Consider the following 27313-nt stretch of genomic DNA (forward strand, 5'->3'; position numbering starts at 1 on the left):
GGAAGGCCGGCGCCGGAAACCCCGGCCACCGGCTTTTTGCAGGTCCCACGGAGGACGCCACCCGCCATCTCATGCCGGAGCTCCTCCTTTTCAGCCGACGGCCGCCCCCGGGTCCAATTTCTAGCAACACCAGTGTATATGTATAATGAAGGAAAACTCCATCGCCTATAATGTGAGGGACTTCTCACAAACATATGCACAATAACCTTATTTTGAAACTCGACACAAGTAGATTCCGGGAAAGGGCTTGTCAAAGTAAATGAGTTGATAGTGTGTGTTGTTCCAATAACATGATAAAATGATCATATAAAAAAAGATTATTCTTATATCAATACACAACTCTTATAATATATACATTTTCACAAATACCATAATTGATGGACAACATACAAGAAGGGGAAGACCATCTTTCTTTCGAACCAACACTATTATAGTGAGACAGCCATCACTCAGAATGTTGATATTTTAGTTTGATCAAAGAAACGTCCAGAGGAGCTACCTTTAGGCAATAAGGCTAACATCACTGGTCCTTTGGCTCCTTCCTCGGTGGTCAAGATCCCAATGTTAAAATTTATATCAGTTTTGACAAAGCCAGGACAAATACAATTAATGCATAAACTAGGGTGCCTCTTCGCAAGAATCCTCGTGTAGCAATTAACAAGTACTTTAGACACTTTATAAGCTGATACAGAAGTTGGCCAATTATTAGCACCAAGCAAACCCTCCTTGAATTCTTTCAGAAATAAATTTGATAAATCGGCCAATCTATCTTCTGAAAGACCATCTATGTCATTTAGCTCTTGTCTAAGACTTTCATTTGGGATATGCTGAAACAACAAAATGAGAAAGATAGAGGTATATAAGTTTTTGCAAAAATATTGAGATAATCAATACGATAATAATAACTCCATCATCTCAAATCATATTATCTATACTATATACACCTCCAAAATGCGATCCACTTAACTCTAAGATACCCAAAGTATTAACCATTATGTCCTTCCTTGCGTGATGACATGTCATTTAATGTTTTTTAGCAAGAACTGTCAGGAACTTGCTGCTTTGTTAAATATCAGGGGATCCTCACCTAGGACTTGCTTCTTCAATCAAATTTAAAATTGGGTTACAAAATATTTCAACCAAAGAGATTATCTAGAAAATCCAAAATCAGTTTAGGATTTCAGGAGATCATCCATGATTATTGATTTTTAAAAATGATCATTTAAAATTCTAAAACACTTGATATAAAAATATTAAGAGAATTGTTTGATTTATTTTTATATATTTATTTTGTTTTTCTTATTATTGTTGTCTCAAACATGGATTCCATGTGTCTCTTTACTAGTATTTAGTGTTGTACATTAAAAAAAAAAAAGGATGAATAATCAAGATTTTCATTATAGTAGACAACCATTTCTCTTTGAATAGAGAACTTTTTTACCCAAAAAAAAAATTGAAAAAAAAGATAAAAGAATAGCAAAGATAACCATTTTAACATTTTTCTTTTAAAATTATGTATAAGCGAATAAGAATAGTTCATCACCTTGAGTTTCCCATGGGAAGAGGAAACATTTATTATTGTCCCTGAATAAGATGATTGAAGATGGTGAAGTAATGCCTCTGTAACACCTTTAATGCCATGGTAATTTGTTTTCAAGCATTCTTCTGCCATCTCATAAGTTTGTTGAAGATTTTCCCTCACCCAATTACGGATGGCATCTGTATCTTCCAATTTCTATTAAACAAGAATAAAATACACAAAAAAAATTATACTTGGCAACATCTATGTAGTAAGTTACAAGTTACAGAGTGGATCTTAATTTGCCAACCAAAAAAAATCCGTTGAGAAACTACAGAGTTAGTTTACTAATTAATATAACTTTTATTTTGTGCAATTTATATATAAGAAGAGATGAGTAAAAATTAGGGAAAGCAATCGGGCTGGATTGGTTAAATATAGATCCGGTTAGATTGGGTGAAAAATTTATCAACTTGAAACTGATCCATTCAATAAATATATCAAAAATTCAAATACAAACTTGACCTTTTTATTAAACAGATAATCCAACAGACTTGTATAACCTACTTAGTAAATGGATCAAATTAAGTAAAATAGTTTAAGCTATTCTTAAATGGGTTAAGCAGGCTTTGAACAGATTAAGTGGGCCTTAAATAGGTTAATTAGGTTCAGTCCCGATCCAACCCAATTATTAGATGGGTCAAAACAGTCTAAGCAATTAGGACTCTAAACATAAACCCAATATATTTAATAAATGGGTTAGGAAGGGTCGACTCATGACTCCCATCCATCCATTTTTGATCCAAATTTATTTATGTAAAATGCAAATCTGCTTAAAATAGGTTAGTTGCAGCCTGGATTTGCCGGTCGTATCACAAATTGCCTCCCCTGGCTAGAATAATAATATATTGTCTACTCATAGGGCTTAGAATTGTGCATCTCATAATTACCATCAAACTATTGTAAGAATTGAATTGTGACATTTTATAATAGGAAGTCTTTTCAAGAAAAAAAAAGAGTAAGTTATCTGTATATCATTTATTTACCTCGTTATTTGAAGCCTTTAAAATCTCGGGTATATTCTCGAAATCTATTGTATATCCCCCAATTGCTGCATTGTTTACCTGCAGTGTATCAATCCAAGTTACTTATTTCCTTAATAGAAACTCTGCAACAGAAATATAATACAATTAATTAAGTAATGTTTTCTTTTATCCTTTTTTTTAAAAAAAGGTGGGCAATCCAATCATACTTCTCAAATAGCTGTACTTTATCTGAAAAATAAAAAATTATTTACTTTTATCCTTAAAATGAATATCTGAGAAAAATGCAAATATATTTTTTTTTTCTTACCAAGATGTCAAGCTTTCCGAACTGAACTCCAATGAAATCTGCCAAAGAAGCAATGCTAGAAGGGTCGGTCACATCCAACTGATGAAAGACCACGTCAGAAAGACCGCTCTCCCTGAGCTTCTCCACTGCCTCCATGCCTCGCTTCTCATTTCTGGCCGTCAATATGACCTTGACGCCATTGAGAGCCAGCTGCCGGCATATCTCCAGCCCAATCCCTTTGTTCCCTCCTGTAACAACTGCGATCCTAAAAGAGAGAAGCGTTTCACCAAAAACTTGGATATATTATTCGGCCTGGTGAGAGAATAACTGAAAAGAAATGGCAAGCTACGTACCTCTTCTCGGCGAGGCTGCCGCTGGTGGCTCCTTCCATGGCCGATGCCGAAGAGAAAGAGGGTCGGAAACAATGGATAGAGTAGGTTTCCCTTTCTTGCTCTCGGTCGCATTAAATTAATTTCTCTCCGTCCTGATCCAGATATAAATGACGGTTTGAGGTAATTGTGGCCGTGCTTTAGAGTCAACGAACCCTTCTTATATATCAACTTACACCCACCACGGAAACGAACCGAGATGAGGTTAAGTAGGTATGTGTTTAGTGATTATAATAGATTAATCCATGGCTTAGTAATTATTGCCTCAGGGATCAAATCCAGTTTTCAAATCCGTTGTGCTGGATTCTCCATCGAGAGTGCGATGCGTTTGGTAGTGCACATCATTAGTTCAAATAATAATACTATTTTACCAAAAAATAATAATAATGGACTGAACAAAGCATCTCCAATGGCTAACGAATCTATATTTATTTATTTATTTTGATAAAAACGGTATTAGCTCTTATATGGTACGGCCAAGCTAAAAGAAAAAAACTGATATAATGAAGAAGAAATATTAGAGGCCGTAATTCAGATAAAATCTCTGGAGTGCCGGGTAAAGAAGGAGGCAACCCAATCTACAACTCTATTTGCCTCCCGAAATATATATGCTGCCTGAAAGAACTCTATTTCCTTGACCAGTCTGTGAATCTCACGGATCAATGGGTGACCGTCCCCTTAACGGTTCGCTTCCCTTATCCAATATATCACCGTGGAGGAGTCTTCCTCAAGATAGACCATGTCCGCTCCAAAAACTCTCATCGCAAAAGTGATGCCTTTCCAAGCGGCCCAAAGCTCTACCTTAATGGCGGTCAGTCCGAGGGTGCGCCAACCCCTGCCACTATCATCCTACCGAAATGATCTCTGATCACAAAGTCTATTCCACCATACACTTCATCCGTCGATATGCTGCCATCGAAATTGATTTTGAGATGCGTAGCTTTCGAGCATTGTTTATTTTGGAACGATGGAATTATTGGGGCCAACGGTGGACCACCACGTGGGGAACGTGGTGTAGGGTACAATTATCATCACAGATTAGCAGCCAAAAAAGGAAAAAAAGGATAGCCTTGTGAGCCACCATAGTTGAATTTTTAGCAGCGATATGTGGAGTATGACTCCACACAAAAAAGGTGCATCCGTTAAATAGAATGTGTTTTAGTAGCCACATCTTTTAACGCTATAGGTCAGCATGATTTTCTAGAGGCAATTGTTTTTTCTTCTTTATAGAAATAAATTGTTTTGCCACTATAAAAGCCATTGCTATAACCCTATTTTCCTGTAGTGAGAGTTTAAGTTTCATTACAAAAGCTTATTAAGTTCTTCATCTTCATGCATTTGTATGTACTTGTATTAAATAAAAGAGTGGAAGCAAAACATTAGATATGTGATATGTCATTCATGAAAAAGATTAGTTTTTTTTACCTCTCCAACCTCCTCAAGGTTATTGGTCTTCGACCAAGGTTTTAAAAAGGCAGCGTTGACCACCAAGAGGCATGTGCACATGCCATGGCAATTACCTGCCGACTGGTAAGTGGCATGATATTGGCCTTTGACATCAAGGTCTTGACATCGGAAAATTTGGCCATCTCGATGATTTTGATTAATATCTGTAGAGCATTTGATTTAGAAGAAACCAAAGGACAAATAAATTTAAAATTGACTTAAATAACAGATTCAATATCAAAATTCCAGGACAAAGTGAAAATTAAATAACTAGACCTAATAACCTTCATTAAACAACTTTATCCGAGTCATGACACTTTATCTAAGATAAGTTTTAATTGGACATTCACTGATCACTAACTGCACTTGATTAAACCTGGTCTGATACAATTCATCTTAAATTGCCACCACATGCAAAGCATGAACTTATGCACATTTGGGATCTTAAAAATCTCTGACTGATTGGTACTAATAAAATAAAAGTAGCATATGTATACATGTAAAGCATGTAATATATCTTCCTACACGAGAAAGTTTACTTATCTTAGATAAAGTGTCACAACCCGAATCTAGACATGATTTGTCGCGCCCCAGATCCGGCCCGTGACATGACCGTAATACTGTAGGGTATTGTCCAGGATAACACGTAGCCCATGACAACAATAATTCTTTCATTTAACAAAATAACATGGGATCATTTTTATTTACAAATCAAAGAAAGCAGGTACAGAGCATCTAAATCAACTATTTAAGTTTGCAATATTACAATCCAAATTTATTAGTATAGCTACATCTATAAATTCTTATAATTATGCTTCAAACTCCATTTTCTTTTACTCTTCCCTGCTCCTAGTAACCTTACTTATCTTAAATAAAAAAGCAAAAAGAGGCATATGAACTTTGCGGTTTAGTAAGTAACCCTGCACTACCTTACTGGATCATGCATGAGCCTTTTCAAGTTAATGCATCATTTAAAAAAATATTAGTTAATCTAAAGTAAGCATTTCATAACATATATATTAAAAACATGTCATAAAGCAAATCACGCATGCATAAATCATTTAATTTCTACAAACATTGCTTCAAGTTCATTTTGCAAATAATTGCATAACTCATTTTTTCTATCATTTAGCCACATCACAGTTTAAAACCTTGCTCACAGACTTACGTGCCATTATGGTCACTATAATCCCGTGATAGGACCGTCTTTATAATCGACAAAATTTATAATTTATATTTGTTACCAACTTTAACCCGTTGGTAGAGGGCCATTTTCGTTGGATGCTAGCTCCAGGATGTCGATTAGCCTCTATTTCTAGAAGCAGTCATAGCTATTTGAGAGCTCTTAAAATATTTCATAATTTTTTATAAATCATATCTTAATAAGTAGGTTGAAAATGCTAAATGGCATCACAAAAGTTTAACATGCATAATTATGCCAAATATGCAATTTTTATTGAAGTACTGTAATCATGCCACATATATCATTTCATGCAATTTTTCATAAATCAGAGATAAATCATTTACAACAAGAATCCAATAAAGATACCATTTGGCCAAAAACAAGGATCATTATCAATCACATGCTTGATCCTACATTTTAAGAAAAACAGGATCCATCATGTCAAATATAATTTTTCTATACTTATCGGTGGCTGCAAACCACCGATAAGTCCTTTCTTTTCTTTTTTTTCTTCTTCTTTTTCTTCTTCTTCTTCCTATTTTTCTTCTTCTCCTCCCTTACTCCGACGTCCCCTTGCCAGATCCGGCCTGCGGCGACCGCGACTGAGGGCCCGCGGCAACCGCAGGGTTCTTCCCTCTTCTTCTTCTTTCTGTTTCCTACATCCCGGCCTTTTGCCAGATCCCGGCCATTGCGGGTAGATCGAAAAGAGGAGAAGGCAGAGGAGGAAGTGAGAAGGAGACGGAAGTCCTTACCTCACTCCAGCGAGGAGATGCGATCCCGATCCCGATCCCCCCCAGCGACACTGGTAAGGGCAAGTGAACTCACGGATACAGGAAGAGAGAGGAGAAGGGAGGAAGCTGTGGAGGAAGAATGAAATCTGGAGTTTTATAAACCCCTACGCTTGGGCGTCCATGGATCTCGGCGGAGGTCGTGCCCGTCCCCAAAGGCCAGGGCCGTTCAATTGCCCCACGGCCGTTCAATGGCCCCGCGGAGCCTCAATAGCCACGGTTCGCCGTGGCTTACCTCAACGGAAGGGGGCAAACAGAGGGTCGCAGGGATCCTCCGTTTCGGTCCCCTTCTTCTGTTTTCTTTTTCTTTTTTTTTTCTTTTTTTTTTCTGGAGTTTGAATCAAAACTGGTTGGGCCAGCTGATTTTGGTCCAAGTCAGACTCAGCTGGCCTGATTCTTACATTTTTCCCTTCTTAAAAAAAAAAATAATATCCTTGTAATTTACTGGGTCTTTAAGTTGAGGATTCCTCGCTCGCATTTCATCCTCGAGTTTCTAAATTGCTTTTCTCTTTGAATAGTTACTCTATTAAATCAAAACTTGCTTCTTACAAATAAAAATATATATGAGAAATTCTTCGTAAGTCAAATCTTCTTCAACTTACAATAGGTCAAACTCTACCACATGACTTGGGTCCGAAACGTTCTTCCTCAGTAAAGAAACATAGAAGACATTGTGTACTCTGGATAGCCTAGGCGGCAAGGTTAGCCTGTATGCAACCTCTCTCACTTTGTCCAGAATCTCAAAGGGTCTGATGTAGCGAGGACTTAGTTTGCCACGTCTTCTAAATCTCATAATATCTCTCGTAGCTGAAATCTTCAAGAAAATAAAATCGCCTGCTTGAAATTCTATTTCTCTTCTTCTTTTTTTTGTCCAACTCTTTTGTCTATCTTGAGCTTCCTTGAGTCTTTTCTTGATCAACAAAATTTTCTCTCTGGCATTATGGACTAACTCAGGACTCAATAACTTATTTTCTCCAACATCATCCTAATGCAGAAAAGACTTTTACTTCCTTCCATAAAGAGCTTCATAAGGTGTCAACTTGATGCTAGAATGGTAGCTATTATTGTAGGCAAATTCTACCAATGCTATATAATCATTTCAGCAACATCCATGATTAGTTGTACATGCCCTCAACATATCCTCTAAGGTCTAAATTGTTCTCTTTGACTGGCCATCAGTCTGAGGGTGAAAAGCAGTGCTAAACTTCAATTCAATTCCCATGGCATCCTAAAAACTCTTCTAAAATCTAGACACGAACTGTGGGTCTCGATCAGATACTATGCTTACCGGCACACCATGTAGACGCACGATTGCATCAATATATATTCGTGTCAGCTTATCAAGTAGAGTGCCAACCCTAAAGGGTAAAAAGTAAATTGATTTTGTGAGGCAGTCAACAATCACCCATATTGCATTATTTTTCTTTGTTGTCCTTGGAAGCCCAATGACAAAATTTATGGTGATATATTCTCATTTCCATTCTGGTATCTCCAATGGCTTCAACAAACCAGTAAGCTTCTGATGTTCGGCTTTTGCCCATTGACATACCAAGCACTACACCACGAATCTGGCTATTTCTGTCTTCATACTATTCCACCAAAAGTGCTCCCTTAAATCTCTGTACATCTTTGTGCTACTAGGATAAATAGAGAAGTGAGACTGGTGAGCTTCCTTCAAAATTTCTATCTTCAAGTCAGGGTCTCTAGGTACACACAGTCTGTTCTCAAATCGCAGAGTACCATTCAAGTGAATTTTGAGATCGGGTCGCAACAGCTTTTCTACATCTTCCTTGAGCCGACACAAATGGGCATCATTTTGTTGGACAGTCTTTATTCTCTCTTTCAAGGTTGGTTGCACCATCAAACTAGTCAGCATACTCTTAGCACCATTTGCAGTCACCTTAATTTGCATTTTGTCGAGATCCTTTAGTATTTGCTCTTGAGTAGTAAACAAAGTTGTTGTGCCCACTGCTAACTTCCTACTGAGAGCATTTGCCACTATATTAGCTTTTTTAGAATGGTATTTAATGCTTAGATCATCATTCTTCAACAGCTCAAGCCATCTTCTCTGTCTTATGTTTAGCTCTTTCTGGGTAAATAGGTACTTTAAGCTTTTGTGGTCAGTGAAAACTTTGCATCTCCCCATATAGGTAGTGTTGCCAAATTTTTAAAGCAAAAACTGCCGCTGCTAGCTCCAATCATGCGTTGGATAGTTCTGCTCATAGGGCTTCAACTGTCTAGAGGCATATGCCACCACCTTGTCATCTGGCATTAGCACACAACAAAACCTTTTTCTGGAGGCATCACTATAAATGGTGAAACTCCTAGAACTGGATGGTAGAGTGAGTATTGGAGCAGATACCAACCTTCGCTTTAACTCTTGGAAGCTTTGTTCCCAATCATCATTCCATTCGAACTTTGCTTGTTTCTGGGTTATATAGGTCAGAGGAGCAGCTCTCCGAGAAAATCCTTCCACAAATCTTCTATAATAACCAGCCAAACTCAAAAAGCTTTTGATTTCAGTCACATTAGTAGGACAAAACTAGTTCACTAATGCTTCTATTTTCTTTGAGTCAATTGAAATTCCTTCCTTAGAGATCACATGTCCGAGAAATGCAATGCTACCCGACTAGAATTCACATTTGCTCAACTTAGCATAAAGCTTGCTCTCCCAAAGAGTTTATAGCACCACTCTCAAGTGATCTTCAAGTTCTCCTTTGCTCTTAGAATAGACCAATATGTCATTTATAAAAACAATAACAAACTGGTGCAAAAACTGCTTGAAGACCCTATTCATCAAATCCATAAAGACAACAGGTGCATTAGTTAGTCCAAAAGGCATAACTAAAAATTTTTAATGGTCGTACCTAGTTCAAAATGCAATCTTAGGCACATTCTCAACTTTTATTTTTAACTGATGATAACTAGACTGCAAATCTATTTTTGAGAAGACTTGAGCACCTTACAGCTGATCAAATAGATCATCAATATGAGGCAGGGGATATTTATTCTTTACAGTCACCTTGTTCAGCTCTTTGTAATCAACACACAGCCACATGCTTCTGTCTTTCTTCTTTACAAATAAGACAGGAGCTTCCCAAAGAGAAACACTCGGGTGGATGAATTTCTTCTCCAAGAATTTTTGTAATTGGACCTTCAATTCTGCAGGGGTCATCCTCTAAGGAGGCTTGGAGATTGGTCCAGCTCCCGGCATAACATCAATTTCAAAATTAATCTTCCGTTCAGGAGGTAACTCGGGTAGCTCATTAGAAAAAACATCTGGATATTCTTTAACAATGAAAATATCCTTTAACTCCACTTTTTTTGAGTGCCTACCACATAGGCTAGATAGGCCTGACACCCTTTTCTTAGAGCCTTCCTTGCACATATAACTAAAATGATGCACAGAGAGGACTTACACTGCACGAGTTTCTCTATAGGTGCATTGCCCTGATAGAAAAACTTTAGCTCACTCGGTATTTGGAATACTACCCTTTTCTAAAAGCAGTCAATATGGACATGATATTAAAACAGCCAATTCATCCCAAGGATAACATCAAAATCATGCATATTTAGTTGCACTGGATCTGCAATCAAGTCCCTTTCTCCTATTTGAATTATGCAATTCTTAAAAACAAAATCAACAACTACTATCTTCTTGAGAGGAGTAGCAACATGCAATGGCTCATCTAGTTTATCAGGCATGTGATTTAAGGATGCAGAGAACTTGGAGGATATAAAATAATGCGTAGAGCCGGAATCAAACAATACAGTAGCATTTACTGAGTTGATGGAAAAATACCTGCCACCATTCTATCACTGGCACTAGCATCTTGCCGTGTTAGTGCGAAAACTCGTGTACCACCTTTCGATTTCTAATCAGCGGGTTAGCAGTTCTAGAGTCATTCTTCTTTCTGTTTGGACAGTCCATTGTCAAATGTCCTGACTGTCAAGCAAGCTTCCATCTTCTTCAGACAAGGCCCAGCATGAAACTTGCTACAATAGTCACAGGCTTCAAATTTCTTCTTCTTGTTTGGATTGCCTCCAGAGTTCCTCGATCGGCCAGTCTGATTTCTTGTCACTTTGGGCATCTTCTTGTCACCCCTGTTCTTCTCTAATCTTTTCCATTCTGCTTCGACCTTCAAAGCTCTTTCCAACACATCTTTATAGCTACTGAAGATGTAGGATAACAACCAAGATCGAATCCCATATCTCAGACCCTATTCAAATATGTTTGTTTTGCTTCTTTCAACCTCCATGAGCTGGGGATAGAATCGGCCTAACTCATTAAATTTATTAGCATACTCCAGTACAGTCATGTCATCTATCTATCTCAAAGGCAAGAACTCGTTCTCGTTTGCTAATCTTACTGAGTCAAAAAAAATATTGATCATAAAATATTCCCTTGAACTCATCCCATGTCAGCTGATCATTTTCATTCTCATTTGCAGCTTTCTTGGCCATCCATCAGAACTCTACATTTCCTCTCAACATTGGAATAGCTAACCTAACCTTCACACTCTCAAGATACTGCAATGTGTCGAACATCTTCTCCATCTCCCGAATCCAGATCTCTGCGGCTAGAGGATCAGCTCCACTCTCGAACATTGGTGGGTTGAGCTTTCTAAATCTCTTATAGTAGGACTCCCTAAATGATGGGGGTCGAGGAGTGACCTGCATCTGCTGCTGCTGAAGGAGCTGAGCCACCATCTAGCATACCCCAGCAATATCTATATGAGTGGTTGATGCACTCAGAGCTTGCTCAACCGGCTGGTTGGCATCTCCTCTTGCTCTTGCTCTTCTCCTCCTGGCAGCAATATTTGCCAAGACTCTCTCTTCTCTGTTTCTCATTATCACCTATTAAAATACTAGCATTAATTAGTTTCCATAGCTGAGCGACACTAAGGTTAAGGACATCTATCTATTCTTATTCAACGAGTTAAAATCAAACTAAACAAGACCTAATTATCTATTGCTAGACTTTAAGTTTACCCATCACTAAGCTCTAACTTCTATCCATGATTAAACCTATTGCTCTGATACCATGTCTGTCATAACTTGGATCCGAATATGATTTGTCGCGCCCCAGATCCGTCCCGTGACACGACCGTGCTATTGTAGGGTATTGTCCACAATAACACGAAGCCCGTGATAACAATGATTATTTCATGTAACAAAATAACAATTGATCATTTTCATCTGCAAATCAAAGAAAGCAGGTACAGAGCATCTAAATCAACTATTTGAGTCTACAAGATTACAACCTAAATTTATTAGTGCAGCTACATCTATGAATTCTTGTAACTATGCTTCAAACTCCATTTTCTTTTACTCTTCCCCACTCCTAACAACTTTACTTATCTGAAATGAAAAAACAAAAAGAGGCATATGAGCTTTATGGCTCAGTAAGTAACCATGCACCACCTTACCGGATCAAGCATGAGTTTTCTCATATCAATGTATCATTTAACAATTAATCTAAAGTAAGCATTTCATAATATAAAAAAAACAAAAAGAAAGCAGAACCAACCATACATATATTAAAAACATGTCATAAAGCAAATCATGCATTGTTGCCCAGTAGATACAACCCAAGAGGGGGGATGAATTGGGTCTTTTAAAACTTTTCAACTACTTCTAAACTTTTCAATTAATTAAGCTAAGTTATATGGATGCACAGTGGAATTTAGACTTAACAACAGTTTGATTCTAATCTGATAAAGATTAAAACAATTAAGCAGCGGACTCAATAAACAATTAGTCTAAATTTCTCCAAGCAAGTATTTCAATACAATGAATCTTAATGCAGTTTTATTATATGAAACTTGATTAAACAATTTGAATATACTTGCTACTAAAGGATGCGCGGATAAGAGTTAAGCAAGCAATTCAATTAGATATTTATCTAAGTAAGTAAGTGAGGAAATTAAACAATGAAAGAAAGCATCACAAACACAACAAACGTATAGTGGTTCGGTGTACCCCAGCACCTACATCCACTCCCCAAGATCTCTTGGAAATTTCACTATAATTCCTCAGATTACAGCCAGTTGTTTTACAAGCTCACAACCTAACTTGTTATTTTCTCGAGATCACAACGAACTCGGTCGGTTTTCACAGGCTCACCGACTAAAATCACTCGATTGTTTTTCTGGGTTCACAATCAAACCCAGTTGGTTTTTCCCGGTTCACCAACCACAACCTTACACCGTTGGTTTTTTCTTTGGCTCACCAACAAACCTTAACCCCTTAATTCAATCCCTTGATTGAATCAAGTTACAAGATATTAGAACAAGAGTTTAAAACAAATACAAGCTTCTTAAACAAGCAGATATAACAATGTGAACAAATAGAGTAAAGAGAAGCAGCCCTCAAACAAGTTTTGTAGATGAAGGAACTCGGCTTCTTCTTTACTTGACCCTCTTCTGATTTCGCACGAGGTAGAGGATCACTGAGGCAGCACACAGTTGGAGAGAAAGCCTTCGGACTCACTCGGATGCTCTTCTTCTCTCTCTTTTGCTTTGAATGGCCCTTTTGTGCTTTTGGGAGGTTTCTCTTGAAATTTCTTTGAAATCTCTTTTCTATGTGTTCTCTCCCACTTCTTTCCTGTCTCCCCTTGCTCTCTCCTTGATTTTATAGCTTTGGATGGCGTGTGAGCAAAGATCTAGCCGTTAGAGACAAGAATAGAGCCATTATGATCCGTCTACACATTCTGACAGTGTATCCGTTGGGATCGGAGTCGACTCGTGCGATCTAGAGTCGACTCGGCTGTTACTAGAGTCGACTCGCGCTTTACTGGAGACAACTCGCCCGCTGTTCCAGATTTGAATTAAAGTGCATGCCTCGTCCTGGGGTCGACTCGGACCAAACTGGAGTCGACTCGCCAATAGCTGGAGACGACTCGGGTACATAGAGATCGGCTCGTTCTCAGAAATCCAGAGAACCCATTTTCTGATTTTCTTCCTCGAGTCGACTCGGGTTAACTTGGAGTCGACTCGGCTGACTTGAGAGACGACTCGAGGTTTTCGGAAGACGTCTCGCTCTCAGAGATTGAAAAACTGATTCTCTGTCTTTTAAACTGATTTCCTCTAGGAGTCGACTCGGACAACCTGGGAGTCGACTCGGCTGATATGGGAGACGGCTTGCAGTCTTCGCAAGTCGGCTCGCTGACAGGGTCTCAAAAGCTAATGTTCTATCTTTTTGTCAGCTTTTCCATGGAGTCGGCTCGTGAACAGTAGGAGTCAACTCGAGCACTGTTCCTTGATACTTCAAAGTGCCAGAGTCGACTCTAAACTTTCAGGAATTGACTCGAGGACTGTTCTTTTGAATCTTTATTTGAATTTGCTCCTCCAACTTTAATCCATTGAACTTGAAACTTGAGCCAATGAAGTATAGCTTTCTTTCAACTTTTTGAGAGCTTTTGAGATCTTCTTCTATTCTTCCAACTTGTTATGTTCCTTGCAAAATAAATATCTTTCTTCTTGCAACACAAACATTTAGTAATTATACTTTAAGGTTTTGTGATCATCAAAATCAATCTTTGGGTCAGCATGCATGCATAAATTATTTAAGTTCCACGAACATTGCTTCAAGTTCATTTTGCAAATAATTGCATAACTCATTTTTCTTTTTCTGCCATTTAGCCACATCACAGTTTAAAACCTTGCTCACACACTTACGTGCTGCTACGGTGACATAATCTTGTAATAGGGACGTCTTCGTAATCGATAAGATTCATAATTTATATTTGTTACCAACTTTAACCCATTGGTAGAAGGCTATTTTCGTTAGATGCTAGCTCATGGTGTCGATTAGCCTCTATTTCTAGAGGCGGTCATACCTATTTGAGAGCTCTTAAAATATTTTATAATTTTTTATAAATCATACCTTAATAAGTAGGTTGAAAATGCTAAATAGCATCACAAAAGTTTAACATGCATAATTATGCCAAGTATGCAATTTTTATCAAAGTATTCTAATCATGCTACATATATCACATCATGCAATTTTTCGTAAATCAGAGATAAATCATTTACAACAAGAATTTAGTCAAGATGTTATTTGGCCAAAAAGAAGGATCATTATCAATCATTCTATATTTTAAAAAAAATAGAATCCATCATGTCAAATATAATTTTTCTATACTAAAAATTACTCAATAATTTTTAAAACTAATAAGATTTGTGCTATGGTCACCTATCTTTATTCGCCCTAAAATCTCTAAGTTTAATTGGACAATTCCACTGTACCTATCAATATCATATAAAATAAATTACTTATATTTCATCATTCTTTTTTCTTTATATATATTTATTTTTTTATTTATCTTTTTATTTTTTTACTTTTCTTCTACTTTTCTTTTTTCCCTTTCCTTCTTTTTTTTTACTTTTCCTTCTTTTTCTTCTTCTCCTTTTCTTTTTCTTCTTTTCTTCTCCTTCCAGAACCCTTCCCTCTTCTCCTTCCGGGGAGAGGCCAAGATCCCCCCCATTGGACCCCACTGGAGAGCAGGGGCCGGCTAGCGGCACCCGCAAGGTGCCCGCGCTCGGGCCTGCGGCCAATGCCCGCGACGGCCGCGGCGGGGCCGGCGGCGCTCGCGGCTGATTCCAGCGGCGGCCGAGCGCTCGCGGCTGATTCCAGCGGCGGCCGAGTGCTCGCGGCGACGGCGGTGGCTGTGGACCACCGGCAAGTCCTTCCTTTTCTTTTCTTTTCTTTTTCTTTTTTTTTTCCATCTTCTTCCTATTTTTCTTCTTCTTCTCCCTTATTCCGGCATACCCTTGCTAGATCCGGCCTGCAGCGACCGCGGCCGATGCCTACGGCGACCGCAGCCGAGGGCCCGCGGCTACCGCAGGGTTCTTCCCTCTTCTTCTTCTTCTTTCTGTTCCTTTCCCTACATCCCGGCCCTTTGTCGGATCCCGGCCATTGCCGGTAGATTGTAAGGAGGGGAAGGCAGAGGAGGGAGTGAGAAGTTGACGGAAGTCCTTACGTCACTCCGGCGAGGTGCTGCGATCCCGATCCCCCCCCCCCCCCTCCTCCCGGATCCAGGAAGAGAGAGGAGAAGGGAGGAAGCTGGAGAGGGCGGCCGTTCAATTGCCCCGCGGCAGATTAATGGCCCCGCGGAGCCTCAATAGCCACGGTTTGCCATGGCTTACCTCAACGGAAGGAGGAAAACAAGGGTCGCACGGATCCTCCGCTTACCCACCTAAATGGCTAAATATCAAATTTTGAATAAATACTCTTCCAAAATATTTGCATATATACTCTTATAACTCTATTATTGTACAAATGCCCGTAATATAACGATTATTTTAACGATTTTAAAAAAAATCATATTTATATTAATTAAAAATAAAATAAAATTTTAAAATTACGCTATTGTTCCTGTTTTCTTCTCCTGCTATCGAGATCACAATCTATTTACATGTCTATTTATTAAGGATATTTTAGTTATTTTAATTTGAAACCGTTAATTTTTTAACATCGTTAGATAGCATGGATACATATCCAAAAATAGAAATAAAAAAAAAAGAAAAAATGGTAAAACAAGTGTTTTACATGCGTATACATGCAAATATCAATTTGAAAGGGTATTCATGCAAAATCCGATATTTAGGAAGGTATTCATGCATAAAAATACTTCTTTTTTTTGAGTTTGAATCAAAGCTGGCTGGGCCTGCCGACTTTGGTCCAGGATAGGCCCAGCTGGCCCGATTCTTACATAAAATAACTTAGGAATATGAATTTTTATCCTTAAAAATATCAATAATTTCTAGCTAGTTATTTCTATACCTGTTAAAGGGAAAGAAGAGAGGAAACCCAACCTCTCTCCAAAATTTAGAAAAATAAGAAAAAAATCATAGAAAAATGGATTCTTCTTAATTATTTTTGGAGGTCATGTAAAAAAAGAATATTTTGCATACATGTTCCTCCTCTATTTTTTCATTCTATTTTGCAAGTTTATATTATTATTCTATTACATAAAATTAAATTTCTATTTTTATTATCACCCAGTAAATCATGCAGGCATTATTCTTGTGTTATATTATATACATGAGAGAATTGGTGTCTCCTAAACATATGAAATACCTGACAAAGAAGAAGAAGTATCTTTTGGAGAAGAAGATATGATACAAAGAAGAAGGCAAAACTAAAGCAAGGAGAAGGAGAAGTGTCTTTAAAAACACATTTCAAATATCTTTTCTAACGAATTTACTAAAGGTCGCTTGTTTGAGCCATGTTCACCATAAATATTTTAAAAACTTTTAGGCCACCACAACGGCCAGAGCCTCATGCATTGGGCCAACTTTTAAGAACCGATCTGACCCAGCGGAATCTTTATTTTGTAGAACTAAATTAAACCTTTTATTGTTGGAACATGTGGCCAAAAGAACTTTTTTTAAAAAAAAAATTATCAACTAAATGCATAGAATAAGAAATTCAAATAACTAAACCACATATTTTGAGCATGACATGTTAAAATAGTGATAGGAACACCATTTCAACTTTCTTCCTCTGCTAGATATATTATATTATATTATATATATATATATATATATATATATATATATATATATATATATATATATATATATATATATATATATGATACACATGGGTCAAAGGTAAAAGCTATATAGTTTTTACATTTGATAGAATTCCATTGAAACATGAAAATAGGCCTACTTTTCCCTCTCTTAACCATCCAATCATAGGAAAATATCTTTTCTTATATTTGATAAAATTGGAACAATACATAATCCTTTCTTTTTTGTTTTCTTTTTCTCCGAAGAAATATAAGAAAAACCAACCAAAGTAAATAATCTAGGCCCTAAAACATGAAGATACATCACTCAAAACTTGAACCCAGAATTTTCCTAAGGTGAGGTGGTATTTGACAATTGGAGCAGTGTGCAATTCACATGTATATAGTTCTTTGTTTAGATAAAAATCTTATAAATTCAAGGATGAACGCATTTAGATGGTCTATATGCTATAACTCCAGCTTTTAATAACTCTCTTCGTCTTTCTTGATTCAGCACTCACTAAATTTACTCTATAACAAGATTAAAATTGGGTAGCCATACTAAACCAGGGGAAAAGGATCCTTTTGTGTGCAATTCAAGCTTTCATGCTTTCAGATATGTAATAGAATCTTTGTATCAATTAGGCACAGTGCGGTATGGTTAACTAAGCTTACTCATCAAGGGTCGAACAATAGAGTCAAACCTACATACATATCTACATACAGACGAGATGCACTCCTTACATCCATTATCGCACCACATTCATATCTACATACAGATAAAAAGAACATACAAGTGTGCCAGTGTATATGCATAATGAAGGAAAACTCCATTGCCTATAATGTGAGGAACTTTTTACAAACATATATACAATAAGCTTATTTTGAAACTCGAAACAAATAGATTCCAGGAAAGTGCTTGCCAAAGTAAATGAGTTGATAGTGTGTACATGTTGTCCCAATAACATGAGAAAATAAGAATATATATAAAAAAAAGATTATTCTTATGTCAATACACAACTCTTATAATGTATACATTTTCACAAATAGCCATTATTCAGAATGTTGATATTCAGAATGTCAATACACAACTCTTATAGTGAGGCAACCATTATTCAGAATGTTGATATTTTAGTTTGATCAAAGAAAAGTCCAGAGGAGCTACCTTTAGGCAATAAGGCTAACATTACTGGTCCTTTGGCTCCTTCCTCGGTGGTCAAGATCCCAATGTTAAAATTTATATCAGTTTTGACAAACCCAGGACCAGATACAATTAATGCATAAACCAGGGTACCTCTTCGCAAGAATCCTCGTGTAGCAATTAACAAGTACTTTAGACACTTTGTAAGCTGATACAGAAGTTGGCCAATTATTAGCACCAAGCAAACCCTCCTTGAAATCTTTCAGAAATAAATTTGATAATTCGGCCAATCTATCTTCTGAAAGACCATCTATGTCATTTAGCTCTTGTCTAAGACTTTCATTTGGGATGTGCTGAAACACCAAAATGAGAAAGATAGAGGTATATAAGTTTTTGCAAAAATATTGAGATAATCAATATGATAATAATAACTCCCATCATCTCAAATCATATTATCTATACTATATACACCTCCAAAATGCGATCCACTTAACTCTAAGATACCCAAAGTATTAACCATTATGTCCTTCCTTGTGTGATGACATGTCATTTAATGTTTTTTAGCAAGAACTATCAGGAACTTGCTGCTTTGTAAAATATCAGGGGATCCTCACCTAGGACTTGCTTCTTCAATCAAATTTAAAATTGGGTTACAAAAAATTTCAACAAAAGAGATTATCTAGAAAATCCAAAACCAGTTTAGGATTTCAGGAGATCATCCATGATTATTGATTTTTAAAAATGATCATTTAAAATTCTAAAACACTTGATATAAAAATATTAAGAGAATTGTTTGATTTATTTTTATATGATTATTTTGTTTTTCTTATTATTGTTGTCTCAAATATGGATTCTATGTGTCTGTTTACTAGTGTTTGGTGTTGCACATGAAAAAGAAAGGATGAATAATCAAGATTTTCATTATAATAGACAACCATTTCTCTTTGGATAGAGAACTTTTTTACCCAAAAAAAACACTGAAAAAAAGATCAAAGAATAGCAAAGATTACCATTTTAACATTTTGCTTTTAAAATTATGTATAAGCTACTAAGAATAGTTCATCACCTTGAGTTTCCCTTGCGAAGAGGAAACATTTACTATTGTCCCTGAATAAGATGATTGAAGATGGTGAAGTAATGCCTCTGTAACACCTTTAATGCCATGGTAATTTGTTTTCAAGCATTCTTCTGCCAACTCATAAGTTCGTTGAAGATTTTCCCTCACCCAATTACGGATGGCATCTGTATCTTCCAATTTCTATTAAACAAGAATAAAATACATCAAAAATATTATACTTGGCAACATCTATGTAGCAAGTTACAAGTTACAGAGCGGAGCTTAATTTGCCAACCAAAAAAAATCCGTTGAGAAACTACAGAGGTAGTTTACTAATTAATATAACTTTTATTTTATGCAATTTATAGGAAGGCAATCGGGCCGGATTGGTTAAATATAGATCCGGTCAGACACAGGTTGGGTCAAAAATCTATCAACTTGAAACTTTTCCATACAATAAATATATCAAAAATTCAAACACAAATTTGACCTTGTTATTAAACAGGTAATCCAACAGACTTGTATAACCTATTTAGTAAATGGATCAAATTAGGTAAAATAGGTTAAGCTATTCTTAAATGGGTTAAGCAGGCTTTGAACATATTAAGTGGGTCTTAAATAGATTAAATAGGTTCAGTCCTGACCCAACCCAATTATTATATAGGTCAAAACAGTTTAAGCAATTAGGACTCTAAACCTAAACCCAACATATTTAATAAATGGGTTAGGAAGGGTCGACTCATCACCTAGATCCATCCATTTCTGACCCAAATCCATTTATGTATGATAGGTCCCAGTCAAAGGAAGGAGATAGTTGAGAGAGAGAGAGAGAGATGATTTATTTACTCCTCTCTTCGGGTGAGAGGAAAACCCATGCAAGCAAAGCTCTACTTTTTTCTTGGGGTAAGAGCAACCCGGTTACAACAAAAAAAGAAGGCAATACTCAGGCTAAACTATCTCCTCCTCCTTCTCAGCTCTTAATCCCCTCCTCATGATGTGATACTCGAGCCTTCACTCATCAGCACTGTTCCCCACATCCTCGCTTCGGAGCATCGCTACTACCTTTCTTCCCACGTCTATGTGGAAGCCAAGCCATCGTGCGGCATCACCATTCCCCACGTCCTCGCTTTGGAGCACCTCTACCGCCTTTCTTCCCACGTTCTCATGGGCGCTGGGCCATCGCGCGTCAACACCATGCCCAACGTCCGCACTTCGGAGAACATGCATGGTGGTTCCTCCTCCTCCGTCTTCGCGATGTGGTACTTCCTCCTCCGTCTTTACGACGTGGCTATCAGCGGAGCCACGTGCATGGCCCCTCGTCGAGAGCCCTCCTACTCCCTGCTTCATCGTGGTAGACTCCTCTGTTTTCTCCTACGAACCAGATGCAGAGCTGTCAAGGCCTTGGTTGTCAAGGTGGCTATCGAGGTCGTGGCTGATGGCGACCAGGTAACGTGGGTTCGGCCTATGGACTCGCTGAGGCCTAGCAGGTTTGGGAAGCTCATCGCCCCCATCATCCCCTCCCCCTTCAAGCAAAACCTTGTCCTCAAGGTTCGCTCCGGGATACTGCTCCTTCATCAGTTCATACTCTTCCCAGGTGGCGTCTTCTTCAGGCAATGAGCGCCACTGTACGAAGACTTCTTCTGTAAGCTTCCCTCCATTGCGGACCCATCGGTAATCTTTAACCAGTTCAGGCTCGAGCATCAACTTCTCGTCCTCTTTTATTGGTGGTGGATCAGTACAGGGGGTCTGGCCTTCTTCCATTTTCCTTTTAAGGAGCGAGACATGGAACACCGGATGGACTTTAGCAGTCTTTGGTAGCGCCAATCGATATGCTACTAATCCTATACGCTCAGTTATTTGGTAGGGGCTGAAGTACTTCTGAGCTAGCTTTTGGTGAGCTCGTCGGAAGACGGTCTGTTGCCGATAGGGAGGGAGTTTTAAGTACACCCATTCTCCTTCTTGAAAGATAACTTTCCTCCGCTTCCTGTCTGCCTGTTGTTTCATGCAGTTCTGTGCCTTCTCCAAGTTTTCCTTTAGTTTCTTTAGCAATTGATTGCGGTCGACAAGGTTTTTGTCGATCTCATTGATGGCTGAATTGTGATCAATCAAATATTGCAAAGTCCCGGTATTTACTACCGTTAATAATTGGACAATAACGGAATTTCTGTCTATACCAGCACTATAATATCGGATTGGGGGGGAAGATCGGAATTAGAAATTGATAGAAAAGCAAGGATATGGGCCCGCGTGAGTAGGAAACAAAAAATATCTATTCTAGTTCTATCATCAGCTATGGGTTCGAATCTAAGAAAAATTCTAGATAATGTTTGTTATCCTGAAATTTGCTTGTCTTTTTTCCGTTCCTAAATTCTATCTCTGCTTCCTTCACTGCTTCTCGAAACTGACCTGCTTACACTGCACTGCTTCTTCCAACAATACTGGAAGTGGGGCTGCCCTATATGGTCAAGCCAAGCAAAAAGGCGTATACCAGGCAATTTAAGGTAGAGCTCTCCCGTATAAGGCTTGAAACGGAGTCATTCAGGCGATCGAATGGAAGGTGGTGTTGTACCAATACTCCACCCAAGCTAGGTTGGCCTCCCATAACTTGGAAAACTGACTGCATAAACATCTGAGGTACTGCTCTACACATCTATTCACCACTTCAGTCTGGTTGTCCGACTGTGGATGATAAGCCGAACTCATGTTCAGAGAGGTCCCCTGAAGTTTGAAGTACTCTCGCCAGAAGGCGCTCACAAACATAGGGTTTCGGTCACTCACGATGGACCGCAGCATCCCATGTAAATGGCCGATTTGATCACAAAAAGCTCGGCCACCCCCTTAGCAATATATGGATGGGAGAGAGACAAGAAATGAGCATATTTGGTTAGCCGATCAGTGACGACTAGGATCACGTCCTTGTCCCTCGACCGCGGTAACCCTTCAATGAAGTCCAAGGAGACGTCTTCCCAGACTTGCGTCGGTGTTGGTAGAGGTTGCAGTAACCCAACCGGAGCTTTTGCTTCATACTTATGCTACTGGCAGACCGCACACTCCGCTACAAATCTTTGAATATCCCTCTTCATTGATTCCCAGTGGAAGGCTTGAGAGATTTGTTTATAGGTTCTCAAGACCCCTGAATGGCCGTCGATCTTGGTGGTATGGAATTCCTTCATTAATTTGGAACACAGGGATGACCCTGGTGGAAGCAGAACCTTTTCTTTATAATATAGAATTCCTCCCTTGAGTCGGTAATCTTTCATGTGGTCCAGTGCAGCGTCAAGCTGCCTAAGTTTGCTTCGCAAATAAGAGTCTTTCCGGTTGGCAGCCCGTATCTCCTCCCATATATCAAAGAGCGGCCGACCGATGGCATTAAGCAGGGCTGCTTCGGGTTGGCGAGACAAAGCGTCTGCGACTATGTTCTCCTTTTCAAGCTTATAAACGATCTCATATTCATACCCCAAGAGTTTGGCTACCCATTTTTGCTGCTCCGGTGTACTCACGCGTTGCTCTAGGAAATGCTGCAAGCTCCTTTGATCGGTGCGTATCTGGAACTTTCTTTCCAACACGTATGAACACCACATACGCACTGCTTCCATGATCGCCAGCATCTCCTTGGCATAAGTGGACCATCCTTTCCTTGCTAGGCCAGTGCCTTGCTCATGTAGGCAATGGGTCTCCCATCCTGTATTAACACCGCTCCGATGCGCTTGTCGAAGGCATCTGTTTCAATGACAAACATCCCCGAAAAATTTGGCATCACGAGCACCAGAGTGGACGTCATGGCCTGCTTTAGATGATGGAAGGCCTGTTCAGCCTGGGAGTTCCACTAAAACTGCCCTTTCCTCAACAAAGCTGTCAATGGTGCAGCAATGATCCCATAGTCCTTGACAAACTTCCGATAATACCCCGTCAGCCCAAAAAATCCTTGCAGTTCTATCACTGAAGTTGGTTGTGGCTATTCTAGCATAGCTCAAATCTTCGTGGCATCCATCTGTACTCCCTTGGCCGAAACAATGTGGCCGAGGTACTCGACTTGCTGTTGCCCAAAAGAACATTTAAAGGGCTTGAGATAGACTAGTGTTTAGTGAGGATCTTGAGGGTTTCATTCAGATGAATTAAATGTAAACCAAAATGTCATCGAAGAAAACCAAGACAAACTTATGTAGGAACCTCCGAAAAATTGAGTTCATTGCTGCCTGGAATGTGGATGGGGCATTGCACAGCCCGAAGGGCATTACCATGTACTCAAAATGTCCATTATAGGTGCAAAAGATTGACTTCGGAACATCATCGGGGTGAAAACGGATCTGGTGATAATCCGATCTGAGATCAAGTTTGGAGAAGTACCATGCTCCATGAAGTTCATCGAGCATGTTGTCAACGGTTGGGATGGAGAACCTGTCTTTGACGGTGGCCGTGTTGAGTACTCGGTAGTCTGTGCAGAACCTTCAGGTTCTGTCTTTCTTCTTCACTAGGAGCACCGGGGAAGAGAATGGAGTCTGGCTCTTTCGAATGATCCCAGCTTCCAGCATGTCAGTCACTTGTCTTTCTATCTCGTTCTTCTGATAATAGGTGTACTAGTAAGGTCGCACATTGATTGCTGAGGTTTTTTCTCGCAAGAAAATTCGGTGGACGAATTCTAGCTCCGGTGGCAACCTTCGAGGCACTTCAAAGAGTGTCGAGTACCAGCTCAGCAACTGTTGGAGGTCCGTTGGCTATTCGTCCTCAGCTGCGGGTTGGTGGTTGCCCCCTTCTTTGACAAATACGGCGAACAATTGGGTCTTTCTTGATACTTCTCGCTGCATCCCTTGGTGATCTAGAGCTTGGGCAATTCTAGGGGACTGTCCAGATAGTTCACACTCCTGGCCGTCTCACTGGAATTTCATTGTCAGACGCTTCCAATCATAGAGCACCGGGCCAAGCAGGGCGAGCCATTGTATACCCAGAACAGCATCCGGCCCTACTATCAGCCGTATGGGTCTGTGTCGCCCTTGCTGGGTCCTTCCGACTCCTCCTCATGGCCGGCTTCAATCAGATAGGCCTAGAGAGTCTTGCACCGGTGCCCAGGAGTAAACTTCTCATTGCATTTGAAGCAAAGCCCTCGTTCCCATCGTTGTTGCATTTCCTCCCATGAGATGCGCCAGATTGGAGCTGGAGCGAAGAATTGTGGTGCAGGGACAGATGGGTTCGGAAGTCGTGAGACTCAGACTCCGACTGTTCGTGGTGCAAGGCTACGGGCTGCTTTCTGCTTTTGTTCCACCCTCTCATCCCGCATTCGAGCAATCGTAATTACTTCTCGTAGAGAACTGGATCGTCTCATACGTACCTCCTTCGAGACCTCTTCCTTGAGCCCTCTAACGAAGGTGCCAATGAGCGCGTCTGGCGGCCACACTCTGACACGGTTAGCCAGCTTCTCGAACTCCTGCTGGCATTCTCTCACTGTTCTGTGTTGCTGGATGCATGAGAGCTTCTCGTTAAAATTTACATACTCGTGGGGTCCAAACCGAGCTAATAATTCACGCTCGAACACCCCCCAGGTGACTACGGCTCCATCTTGGTACGTGCGACGCAGCCACTGCCACCAGTGATTGGCTTCCTCGTCCAGGTAGAACAAAGCCATGGTCACTCACCTGTTAGCTGGGACGCCCTGGCCGTTGAAGTATTGTTCAGCTCGATCGAGCCAGACAATGGGGTTATCCTCAGTGAACCGTGAAAAGTCCATTCGTGGATGGCGTTGGACTCCTACGAGTTCCTCCCTTCGAGGAGTGGGTCGAGTCCGTATCGCCGCGGAGCAACTGCGTCTGAAGCCTTTGCCAACTTTCCGTCTCAGGCAAGAGCTACGGAACTAAAGCACCAACGGCTTCTCTTCCGGCATTGGCTACTTCGAAGCCTATGTGTCGTGGCAATGGTGGAAGCGCCATGGTCTACTCGAGCGGTGTTGGTGGCGGAACTGAGAACTGAAGGTGGCAGATGGCCTCCAAGACTTTCGTGAAACGCCCCTCCACACGTGCCTCTAAGCTGCGCAACTCCTCCTGCATCGAGCTCATCTCAGCTTCAAGGTGCTCGATTCTTTTCTTATTCGACATACTCCAGGCTTTGATACCAGTTAATAGGTCCCAGTTAGAGGAAAACCCATGCAAGCAAAGCTCTACTTTCTTCTTGGGGTAAGAGCAACCCGGTTACAATAAAAAAAGAAGGCAATACTCAGACTAAACTATCTCCTCCTCCTTCCCAGCTCTTAATCCCCTCCCCATGACATGATACCTGAGCCTTCAATCATCAGCACCGTTCCCCACGTCCTCGCTTCGGAGCATCGTTGCTATCTTTCTTACCACATCCACGTGGAAGCCAATCCATCGTGCGTCATCACCGTTCCCCACGTCCTCGCTTCGGAGTGCCTCTACTGCCTTTCTTCCCATGTTCTCATGGGCGCCGGGCCATCGCGCGTCAACACCGCGCCCAACGTCCGCGTTTCGGAGAACATGCATGGTGGTTCTTCCTCCTCTGTCTTCACGACGTGGTTCTTCCTCCTCCGTCTTCACGACGTGGCTATCAGCGGAGCCACGTGCATAGCCCCTCATCGAGAGCCCTCCTACTTCCCACTTCATCGTGGTAGACTCTTCTGTTTTCTCCTGCGAACCAGACGTGGAGCTATCAAGGCCTTGGCTGTCGAGGTGGCTATCGAGGTCATGGCTAATGGCGACCAGGTAACGTGGGTTCGGCCTACGGACTCGCTGAGGCATGGCAAGTTTGGAAAGCTCGTCGCCCTCATCAGTGTAAAATCCAAACCAGCTTAAAATAGGCTGGTTGTAGGTTGGATTTACGGGTCGTATCACAAATTACCTTTTCTGGCTAGAATAATAATATATTGTCTACTTATCATAGGACTTAGAATTGTGCAACTTATAATTACCGGCAAACTATTGTAAGAATTGAATTGTGACACTTTATAATAGGAAGTTTTTTCAAGAAAAAAAAAAGTAAGTTATCTGTATATCATTTGTATATCATTTATTTACCTCGTCATTTGAAGCCTTTAAAATCTCGGGTATATTCTCGAAATCTATTGTAAATCCTCCAATTTCTGCATTGTTTACCTGCAGTGTATCAATCCAAGTAACTTATTTCCTTAATAGAAACTCTGCAGCAGAAATATAATACAATTAATTAAGTAATGTTTTCTTTTATCCCTTTTTTTATAAAAAAAAGGTGGGTAATCCAATCATACTTCTCAAGTAGCTGTACTTTATCTAAAAAATAAAGAATTATTTACTTTTATCCTTAAAATGAATATCTGAGAAAGATGCAAACTAAACGTGCTACTGATTGGTCATCTCTAATCTTTTTCCTACTTGATTACCCAAAATCTCGATAAGCTGGTATTTGACCGCAAATATATTTTTTTTCCTTACCAAGATGTCAAGCTTTCCGAACTGAACTCCAATGAAATCTGCCAAGGAAGCAATGCTAGAAGGGTCGGTCACATCCAACTGATGAAAGACCACGTCAGAAAGACCGCTCTCCCTGAGCTTCTCCACTGCCTCCATGCCTCGCTTCTCATCTCTGGCCGTCAGTATGACCTTGATGCCATTGAGAGCCAACTGCCGGCATATCTCCAGCCCAATCCCTTTGTTCCCTCCTGTAACAACTGTGATCCTAAAAGAGAGAAGCGTTTCACCAAAAACTTGGATATATTATTCGACCTGGTGAGAGAATAACTGATAAGAAATGGCAAGCTACGTACCTCTTCTCCGCGAGGCTGCTGCTGGTGGCTCCTTCCATGGCCGATGCCGAAGAGAAAGAGAGTCGGAAACAATGGATAGAGTAGGTTTCCCTTCCTTGCTCTCGGTCGCATAATAATAATTTCTCTCTGTCCTAATCCAGATATAAATGACGCTTTGATGTACTTGTGGCCGTGCCTTAGGGTCAACGAACCATT

The 27313-nt window shown here is 39.8% G+C and overlaps 1 protein-coding gene and 1 pseudogene across 4 annotated transcripts; both read right to left on the reverse strand.

The window, feature by feature from the left end:
* Nucleotides 1-277: 277 nt before the first annotated feature.
* On the reverse strand, nt 278-18479 carry LOC148714226 (short-chain dehydrogenase/reductase 1-like). Of its 3 annotated transcripts, XM_089929429.1 has the most exons (7): nt 6622-9543; nt 4666-4850; nt 3205-3335; nt 2873-3116; nt 2566-2643; nt 1544-1735; nt 278-827 (listed from the first exon to the last, which is right to left on the reverse strand). In XM_089929429.1, the coding sequence occupies exons 3-7, from the start codon at nt 3240-3242 to the stop codon at nt 450-452; spliced, it is 930 nt and encodes a 309-aa protein (XP_089785555.1). In that variant the 5' UTR covers nt 3243-3335; nt 4666-4850; nt 6622-9543; the 3' UTR covers nt 278-449. The 3 variants fall into 3 exon arrangements, with proteins under 3 accessions (XP_089785555.1, XP_088573796.2, XP_088573797.2); XM_088717670.2 differs by lacking the exons at nt 4666-4850; nt 6622-9543 and adding an exon at nt 18342-18479; XM_088717671.2 differs by lacking the exons at nt 4666-4850; nt 6622-9543 and having other exon boundaries at nt 2873-3108; nt 3205-4497.
* Nucleotides 17995-27313, reverse strand: LOC103712117 (short-chain dehydrogenase/reductase 1-like; annotated as a pseudogene). The gene is made up of 5 exons (XR_016399748.1): nt 27119-27313; nt 26787-27030; nt 26394-26471; nt 19384-19575; nt 17995-18670 (listed from the first exon to the last, which is right to left on the reverse strand). The product of XR_016399748.1 is annotated as a short-chain dehydrogenase/reductase 1-like (transcript).

The sequence above is a fragment of the Phoenix dactylifera genome, chromosome 3 (assembly GCF_051530095.1).
Source record: "Phoenix dactylifera cultivar Ajwa chromosome 3, Ajwa_hap1_PhDact_Kaust_v1.1, whole genome shotgun sequence".
NCBI classification, from domain to species: Eukaryota; Viridiplantae; Streptophyta; class Magnoliopsida; order Arecales; family Arecaceae; genus Phoenix; species Phoenix dactylifera.

Bases quoted from the DNA above. Each gene is read 5' to 3' on its own strand.
- LOC148714226 (XM_088717670.2), bottom strand. From the start codon at position 3,242: ATGGAAGGAGCCACCAGCGGCAGCCTCGCCGAGAAGAG. The intron at 2,644-2,872 runs GTAAGAAAAAAA...GATACACTGCAG, and splicing joins TCGGAAAGCTTGACATCTTG to GTAAACAATGCAGCAATTGG. The intron at 1,736-2,565 runs GTAAATAAATGA...CTTGTTTAATAG, and splicing joins TAAAGGCTTCAAATAACGAG to AAATTGGAAGATACAGATGC.